Source organism: Galeopterus variegatus, unplaced genomic scaffold, assembly GCF_000696425.1.
Source record: "Galeopterus variegatus unplaced genomic scaffold, G_variegatus-3.0.2 Scaffold63, whole genome shotgun sequence".
In the NCBI taxonomy this organism is placed as follows: Eukaryota; Metazoa; Chordata; class Mammalia; order Dermoptera; family Cynocephalidae; genus Galeopterus; species Galeopterus variegatus.
In genome coordinates, this window is record NW_007726174.1 from 547,076 (window position 1) to 556,964 (window position 9,889).

The 9,889-nt window shown below is 38.9% G+C and overlaps 1 protein-coding gene across 2 annotated transcripts; it reads right to left on the reverse strand.

The window, feature by feature from the left end:
- Nucleotides 1–3,857: 3,857 nt before the first annotated feature.
- RPL34 (ribosomal protein L34) lies at nt 3,858–8,962 on the reverse strand. Of its 2 annotated transcripts, none has more exons than XM_008576776.1 (5): nt 8,883–8,962; nt 7,225–7,298; nt 7,043–7,142; nt 6,614–6,717; nt 3,858–3,983 (listed from the first exon to the last, which is right to left on the reverse strand). In XM_008576776.1, the coding sequence occupies exons 2-5, from the start codon at nt 7,287–7,289 to the stop codon at nt 3,899–3,901; spliced, it is 354 nt and encodes a 117-aa protein (XP_008574998.1). In that variant the 5' UTR covers nt 7,290–7,298; nt 8,883–8,962; the 3' UTR covers nt 3,858–3,898. The 2 variants fall into 2 exon arrangements, with proteins under 2 accessions (XP_008574998.1, XP_008574991.1); XM_008576769.1 differs by lacking the exon at nt 8,883–8,962 and adding an exon at nt 8,747–8,864.
- Between the last annotated feature and the right edge of the window lie 927 nt (nt 8,963–9,889).

The following is a 9,889-nucleotide window of genomic DNA, read 5'->3' on the forward strand; positions in this document are numbered from 1 at the left end:
AGGTATAGCAAAAATACTTAATCCTTCAAATTAACCAGAAACATTTAAGACTTATGATCCAGAATTATTGTGGTTCTTATCCTTTAACTTAGAAAGTGTGATGGACTGAATGTTTGCGTCCCCCCAAAATGTATATGTTGAAATCCTAACCTCCAGTGGTATGGTTATTAGGAGGTTGGCCTTTGGGAGGTAATTAGGTCATGAGTGCAGAGCCCTCATGATGGGGTTAGTACCCTTGTAAGAGACAGGAGAGAGGGCCAGCCCGTGGCTCACTTGGGAGAGAATGGTGTTGATACCAAGGCCACGGGTTCGGATCCCTATATAGGTATGGCTGGTAGGCTCACTTGGGAGAGCGCGGTGCTGACAAACACCAAGTCAAGAGTTAAGATCCCCTTACCAGTCATCTTTAAAAAAAAAAAAAAGACATGAGAGAGATCTCTCTTTCCAGCATTTGAGGATACTGCAAAAAGTCAGCCATCTGCAAACCACGAAGCATGCTCTCTCCAGACACCAAATCTGTTGGCACCCTGATCTTGGACTTCTCAGCCTCCAGAAATACGAGAAATAAGTATCTGTTGTTTAAGCCACTCAGTCTACGGTAATTTGTTACAGCAGCCCAAAGTAAGAAAGACAGTAAAATTAAACTCATGAAGATAGAGTTAACATTTCTACTCCTGGTTTAGAATAGCGTTTATCCTCTCTAGTTTTCATCATTTAAATAGATGAAACTTCTGCCTTTGCAAGATTTTTCACTGTCTTCTTCATTCACACAGAGAGCTGGTCATACACACAGGACTGTGTTCAAGAAAAAGCTCATTTTAGATTTTATAAAATCAAACCCAGAATATTTACATAATCAAACTACTAAGCACTTATAACAAAAAATTTTAAAGAGCAAAAATCATTATCAAACATGTACCAGATATACATTAGAGCTCTTGGTACCAAAAGCCCTCATATGTAAGTTGTGGTAACAGCTTACTGAGTGGGGTGCGCTGGTAATATTTAACATCCAGGTCCCCGAGGGAAAAAGTATTTTGTGCATTTCTCAATTTCCCAGGTGTTAATACTCCCACCACAACAAGGTACCAACCTGACATCACTGAATGCAGAGCTGAAAAGAGACGCACACTATTGGCTCTCACAAACTGGGATGAGGTAGCTCCAACACACCACTTTTTCTATTGGTATTACCTAATAATTATAGATTAGTTATTACCAGCAATAAGTAATCTACCTTAGAAAAAAATCATAATATTCAGAACTGCTTCACAATTTTACTCCACAAAAATTGAGACGGATGATACATGATTTACAAGCATGTCATATGAAAATATAAATGTGAAGTATATCATCTTAGCTGGTTTGAAAAGATGCAGTTTACAGTTAAAGGTGGACATAGCCCTAAACATCAAAATTCTGGGAATCCAAGGACCTAATTACGGTAAGAATTTTAAGTATTTTTTTAAGCTGAAAACAAATTTGATTTGCTTAAACATACGGAGATTTCTTGCTTTTAAGGATAAAAGACCCCCTCAACCTTCTAATAGAATTTATAAGCAATTCAATGGAAGGAGAAATACTAGACTTTAAAAAGAAAACCACTGACTACATTCACATGTCTTTTTAGGAGGCTGTCAAGAATACTTTGTCATACTCAGAACTGGATTCAATAAAAGCTTCATTTTCTTTTTTCCAAAGTCAAAACCCAGGAGTTAGAGATTCTATTTTGGTCACTTGGACAGAGTTGGTACTACACTCACACCAATCAATGCTCTTCCATATTCTAGGTACTGTACTTCAACACCAGCTTGAATTTTTAAAAAAATCAGCATAAATGAAATAATCAGATATATAAGAAAGCTCATGAGTTTTAAGAGAAAAACTACAAATAGCCCACATGTTCAAAAGAAAGGGAATATTTAAATTACAGCACTTGCAGCCACTAAAATAATTTTTCAAAAGAAATACCATCACAGAAGTTATATGCGGAAAAAGGGTTGATCATTTATATATACACTATGCTTCCAATTTTGGCTTAAAATGTCTATCTTAAGCCTACAAAACAAAATAGGGGGAAAAACATCCAACTGTTAAAATTGAGTAGTAAAATTAAATGAGTTTTTTTATTCTATTTTTCCATACTTTCCAAATTGTCTACAAAGATGTTTCATAAGTAAAAACACTAAGTTTAGACAAGGTTAAACCATTTAACATACCACAAATTTCCTGAAAAGTATTTAGCTTCAGCTTTCTCAAATTCCTCAAAGTTAACCCATTTCTTACTTTACTGCAACTTGATAGTCCCCACCAGGTAGAGCCTGTGTGTTCAGTCATGTTGTTCTACCTAACTTGGAGTAAAGAGAGAGAAGACCCCACTAGCAAGAACTCATGCTGGGATATCAGAGGCTTTCCCTTCCACAGCTATTTTTGAAAAATTCTATCTCCAGCCTTTCAGAAACTAGACTAGCCTATAGAGCAATCAAGTAATTGAACTTAAATTTTAAGGTACATTGCTGTTTGACCATGTTACCAAAAAGTTCTGTTTTTCAGATTCCTATACCAAACACATAACAGGATCACAGAACACCTTGTTGCAGCATATTGTCTGAGACTATGAATGTTGACAGTACGGGTCACAGCTATTATTTATGCTAAAGCATTTTGTGCTGTCCTAAGATTTAAAATCACTAATACACCATCTGCAAAAAATACAACAGTACAAATGGCTCTGGGTTGTAAGCAGTATGTGTGCATGTTCCCTTATTTGTACAAAAGGGATAAAGGTGTCAGAGGGTTGGGAGGACTAAAGGTGTTTGGTGCTTTCAAGAGTCAGGCTAAATTAGGTAATAGCTAGCACTGGAGATAATGTCACATATTGGGGTTAAAAAGAAATTAAAACTGAGTTTAAATGCCAGTTTAGCCATTTACTAGTTCTGTGACCCCTCTCTTCTGCAAAATGGTCATTATTAACAAAAATAAGAGGAAACTCTCCTTTGCACAAGGAGACATTTGTTGTGCTATGCCAGTTAATAGTAAGGTAATGCCTACATTGGGGAAAATGGTCAAAATCTACTGAATTCCCCAGATACTTTCAACTTCTCCATTCCTTGGCTTATGTAAATGGCCTGAGGGCTCTGCTTTCTACTCTCAGAGACTGGAAATAAGCTTTGACACAGCTTCAAGAAATGGTCTTGGAAGATAATTCAAATAAGCTTACACATATATAGAGCACTTAGTCAAAGCACTGTAAAAATGGGCTATTAAAATTTTTACATAACCTTGTTTTATTAAGGGTTGTCAAAACAATATTACAGTTCCCTAGAGAAAATACAAGATCCGTGTTTTAATGTTCTGACCTGGATTGTAAATCCCACCTATATTAGAATTTGAATTTCACTAGACCACATGACCTAATATTTTATATATAGTAAGAGCTCATTATTTGCTGAATAAAGAGTTTTGAGCTTTCCAAAAGAGACTATTTTTGAACTGAACTAAAATAAGTGTTTAAAGATGTCTTCAAGTTACTCGAAGACAAGATGTTTCTGTCCTACTAAAACCTGGTGATGTAAAGGAGATAATATAAAAATGATCAAAGTGGTACTAAAGAAAGGTTCAGATGGAAGAGCTATTCAATCTCAAACCACTCCGAGATCTTACACCACAAATAGAAAGGCACCTATGCTCCAGAGCAGTGGCCAGAGCTGCCAACAAAAATTTCTAGCAATCAGTGACCCTCAATTATTGTTTCCTTGAGAAAAATTAATTAACTAAAAACCATGGAGTCCCCAAATACCTCGCAGAAACCAAACCTCCATACTTACTAACATATTACAAGAGATTGACACCAAACAAGCCTTTTGATTTTTTTATTCCTTAGAAAAGCTTCATTTTTTTATTTAGCTTTCTGACTCTGTGCTTGTGCCTTCAACACTTTCACAACGATTTTCTGCTCCTCAATAAGGAAAGCACGCTTGATCCTACAAAGGAAAATATTAAATGAATAGTTTTTGAAAAACAAACATTTATTATTTAGCACAGAACAGGAGAAGTACAATAGAAGAACTGAGCAAAGCAATCAGGGAACCCAAAAAAGTATGAAATACACAAGTACAGATTAAAATTTAAGAGCTGAAATTATACACATGGGCCCTTTCAGCCTAAGGCCTCCTTCCTGCAGTAACATTTAAAGCAGGGTAATTCTTCAATTCCATGCCAGTAGTACCTGCCTCTGATGAGTCATAATAAACTATGAAATCATCACCACAGAGACCATTCTGCCACTTATGATAGCTTTCATTTAATACAATGTTTTTTATTAGGATCTAGGACATACTGGTATTTGATTTAAAAAATGTCTTAGGATAATTTAACCACGTTACTGAAAATTTCCAGTAAAAAACAGCACAGAAGGGGATATGTGCTGGGAGCTATAAAATCAAGAGGCACTTCATCAAGAGCAAGTTTCTAGGGCCTAACTGTTGGGGCCAACACCACCACTCACTAGCTGTGTCACCTTGGGCAAGTTACCTTCTCTGCAGTAAGGTACAAGAATAATTTCATACCTATTTCACAGGGATTTTATGAGGATTAAATCTGGAAGGATTTTCTAGATTTTGAACACCTCAATTAAGGAGAGTGCATTTTATTGATCACTATCATCAGTATTGCACAGAATGTGGCCAAAAAAAGTAAATGCTCGCCGGCATATGTTAAATTAAAATATCTCCGGAGGTAAAGCACTCATCTTGTTCCCACTTACACCTGTTCCACCCTGTGTTCTCAAGTGATACCTGGTTATCTAATTACGTAGCCTCAAAATCCTGGGACTTCTAACTCCTTCAAATCTCCCCAATGTAATCATGTTAGAGATACAACTCATGCCACCCTTAAAAAATGCCCTAAACTGGGCTGGCTGGTTAGCTCAGATGGTTACAGCATGGTGCTGATAATACCAAGGTTCAGAGTTCAATCCCTGTATCTGCCAGCTGCCAAAAAACAAACAAAAAAATAAATCCCCTAAACATACTCAGAGCAAAGACCACACACAGACTCAACTCAGTGTCACAGTTAATAACGATAATTTCTAGGCCATCCTGTAGACTTAAATTCAAATCTCTAAGAGCTAGGGTCTGAGAGTTTATATTTTTAATGTGTGCCCAGGTGATTATGTTCAACAAAGTTTGGGAACAAAAGACTGTTAAAAAGCAAACTCCTCTAGCCTGAAAATCATGACTCACTTGTCTCCAATATCATTTCTCATTCTCATAGTTCTGCTTTTTTTCTAAAACTTAACTATCATTCAGGTTCCACCTCAAATGCCATTCACAGACTCCCAGCTACTTGAAAGTAATTTCTCTTCTAAACTTCATAGTTAAGTTTTTATGTATCGCACAGGAATAATATTTATCCTGTACTCGTATTAATATAATATGTCCTACTGTTTCCTTATAAACTCCTAAGAAACAGAATGGAACCTGGAAGGTTTGACCTGAAAAAGATTTGACTTAGAAACTAGGGCACCTTGGGCCGGCCCGGTGGCGCACTGGAGAGTGCGCTGCTTGGGAGCACGGTGGCGCTCCCGTCAAGGGTTCGGATCCCATGTGGAGACCGGTTCCCGCTCACTGGCTGAGCGTGGTGCGGGCACAACACCGAAGGTTGCGATCCCGTTACGGGTCAGTAAAAAAGACAAAAAGGAAAAAAGAGACCGGTTCCCGCTCACTGGCTGAGCGTGGTGCGGGCACAACACCGAAGGTTGCGATCCCGTTACGGGTCAGTAAAAAAGACAAAAAGGAAAAAAAAAAAAAAAAGAAAGAAACTAGGGCACCTTTAAAGAACTAGCTGAATAGACTGGAAGCAAAACTACTCCTCATAATCAATTTCTTCACCTGTGAAGACCAATCACCTCTGAATTCCTTCCACTGATACCTTCTTTGAAGGCAATTTAACGTAGCCAGAGGGATTAAGATTAAAACCTGGACTGAATCCCAGCACTGCCCCTTACCAGCTATGTGAACTTAACCAGTAAGACTTGGTTGCTATTTTCCTGAACCTTCACAACAAAGAGAAATTGCATGTTCCAAACACTCACCATTTGGTAAGCAAATGGCTTCACCATCCACACAGCTACAGTTTGTTTCTGGTACACCAAAGGGTTCTCTGCCCTGCTTAAAATCCACCCATTCTCAGGTTTTTAAGAATCAAGCTAACAATCTGTCTTTTATTCTGTAAGGCCCTTCATAACCTGATTTTTTAACCTTTGTTGTCTACCACCTCCTATAACCCTCTGCTCCAGCCACATTAGAACTACACACAGCAATTTTATTCCTACACTTTTAAGACATTCCTCCCTCCATCTACCTATGACCTGCCTTCCTTTTAATTTCTACATCTATCATAAAGATTCCCCAAAATTCTGACTGAATTAATCTGAAAATGACTTATTGATTTGCACAGCAGTAATTACCCACAGCCGAGGAAGGATTCTAAAATATGGAACTTTTGTTTAAAATGAGTTATTTTTCACCAGTCCTCTAATGATTAGCATGTGGTGTAAAAGACACACATACATGCATTTGCTTAAGAAAGCCCATTTGATTTAAGCACTTACCTGTCACGAACACACTTAGCACACATGGAGCCACCATAGGCCCTGCTGACATGTTTTTTCGTTTTAGACAATCTCATAAGAACTTTAGGTCTCACAGCACGAACCTGCATAGGGAAAACAGGGATTATTCTTCAATGCTTTAACAGAAACAGAAATTTTCCTAGATTTTGGTATGTGGTTAAGTGACAATGTTAAACTAGGTTACAAAGGGAAATGGTGTATTGTACTGATTTATCTGAAAGACACTTCACAATACATTTCTCACTGGTTTAAAAGAAGGTTTATATTCTTGGCCGATTTGGATCATGTATATTTAGTAATCCTCAACCCTCTTAGTGAGAGTCTCTCCTTTACTCATACCCCTAGGAAAGGATTAATGCTCAAAAATTCAACCCTTGTTATGTTGTTCACAGCGAAAGGATTACTTACCCCTCGGAGTCTGCCTGGACACACACCACATGCAGATTTTGGTGCTTTCCCAACCTTCTTGGTATAAAGGTAAACTATTCTATTACCAGGGGTTCGGGACCTAGGATGTGAGATGAAAGGCAATAGGTCAGCATTTTGTACAGTAAATGACAATATGTATTTTATATTTTAGAAATACTTACAGCCTAGTTTTGTTAGAGGCTGTATTGTAGGAAAGCCTACGACGGTATGTCAGACGCTGGACCATTCTGAGTGCCTAAATTAAGAATGGAATAAAATCAAGTTTTTCCATTGTAAAAGTAATTCAAACCTCAAAACAGTGTCATGTATTTTATACATTATCCATATATACTTATATACATACCACCTTTACATTAAAGCATCTTACTTAGGGCCGAGCCCGCGGCGCACTCGGGAGAGTGCGGAGCTGGGAGCGCCGTGGGTTCGGATTCTATATAGGGATGACCGGTGCACTCACAGCGCTCACTGGCTGAGCGCGGTGTGGCCAGTCTCAAAAAGGAAAAAAAAAAAAAAAAAAAAAAAAAAACCAAAACAAAACATAAAGCATCTTACTTAAAGGATTTCACATTTTAAAACTACTTATATTTAGAGGTGACTGATAAGAAGCAATGAATGTTAGTTTTCCTGATGGCAATCAAATGTGGCACTTGGTTAAAAATCTGATTACCAGGCTCTTTCCTGTAAGTCTATTCTTGTTTGGAGTGGTGTCCACAACAGTGCACTAAGCAAGTTGGAGAAACACTGGTTTAAAGAGCACAAATGAGGTCTGACGCTGAATCCTTAGCTATGCCATTTAGCGGGAATACACTGCACAATGGGCTAGTTTCTTTATGTCTTAAATGACATTTTTACCTAGTTTATACAGTTGCCAGAATAAAATAACAATGAGCTATTCCACACATCACCGTGCCTGCCACACAACAAGACGCTCAGGATTCAACATGTTGCCCCAAAGCAGCATCTGAATCAAGGTAAGTGCCCTTTACTACTAATTTCGGTATTGGATGAATGTCTTTAAATTATGGCAGCTGTTTCCCGCTCCCACCCCCATTTATGAAGCAGAAATAATATTTGATAATGCTACTTAGCAAATCGGTTACACAGATATTCAAATGAACAATTTCGTTTTTAAGTAAACTACACAAAGTAACAAAAAACATAATCAAGACTTGAACCAATGTAATCTTTCATTCCAAATTACAGCATTTTTATTAAAGAAAAAGGCCTGCATTTGTTGTCACAAGCTCCTTACGTTACACTAAAATGGAACTGTCAGACACCAAAACCCACCCCGAAGGCCAGTACAAGTGACCCAAAAAGCCACTACTCCGACTGCTCTTCCAAAACAAGACGGAAAGCCCCCCATTAATATACTTTTCTCTTCCTTGCTATTAACCTCAGGAACAGAATCTAACAGCCGAACAACCACCTGAACTCACCGGTCCCCGCCCTCCCAAAGCCTAAGAACATCTACATGCGCGGTGTTAAAACGTGGGCTTAAAAGCTGACAAAGTTCGGCGATTTGCGGCGATTTCCCGGTCTCAGACCACCTCCCGTTTCTGTCTCCAAACGCCTCATTTTGAAGGCGAAAAAACTGCAGGTGGTGAGTTCAGGATACTCAAGGCTTCGGAGGGGCCCCAGGCTCGAGGGGTTTCTGAAGCTCAAAGTAGGGGACATGCTCACCACCAGCCTTCCTCCTGCGCTCCTAACTTCTATGCCAGCTCAAAGGACTGCTGCTGAGAGCTCCGGATTCCCGCAACTCCTCGGATGGCGGCCGATTGTGAAAAGACAGACAAGAAAAATCAAAAAGCTACCATACCTCTAGACGCCGTCCCGGAAGAGGAAAAAGAAAGCGCTTGTGAGTTCAAAGGTCAAATACGCCTGCGCGAGACAGGAAGTTGCGTCAGAACCAGCAGTGTGGCGCAAAGGGCGTCGCCATGTTGTACGGAAGCTGACGCACCGCCCCTCTATGGGCGGGGCTTCATGGAGCTGCCACTCTATGGCAGCCGACATGCTGCCCCTTTATGAACAGGGATGCTTTCTAAAAGATTTTTACAAAAATCTTTTGGGAATCTCTATGGAAATAAACATAAAAGACAAAAGAGCAGCAAAGGGCAGAGTCGGGATAAAATCAACTTACTTTGTTCTCTTGGGCCCTTACACGTTAAACCTAAACAGAGCCAGCTCTGAGGTTAGACATGGGTTTAAATCCCAACTCTGACACTTTTAACACTTCGGCGACCTCGGAGAGGACCTTTCTTTCTTTAACCTTCTCTTTCCTTGTCATTTTTTCAAAACACAAGCTTTACAAGCAAATTGGGGTTTTAATCCAGTGTCTGCTAATTATAAACTGTACCACTTTGGGCTAGACCTTAAATCTCTAAAAGGAAGATCTTAGTAACTACCCTGCAAAGTTATGTCATGATCAAAGGCATCATGAAGTTAAAGCACTTAGCACAGGGACTTATAGACAGTAAGCGCTCAACAAATGGTGGCTAATTTTATGATTATGTACAAAGAGCTACTTGAGGCTTCTGTGGATGGTAAAGTTTGAGCTGGGCAGTAAAGATGAGGAGAATCTCCAAAATAGTATGTAAAAGTTTACATTAAGTGCCTACGTGTATTTTTCTAAGAAGAGGGTCCTTAGCTTTCATTATATTGTCAAAGGGATTCATGACTTCCAAAAAAGGTAAAGAATGCTTTGTTTGGGCTCTAAGGGAGAATGCTAAAAAGGTCCTTTAAATTTTTGCCTTAGATTAGGTTTCCTGGAAACATACTGAGACAGCTGAGTGCTGGTTTATTGGGGAATGCTCTTAGAAAGTACAC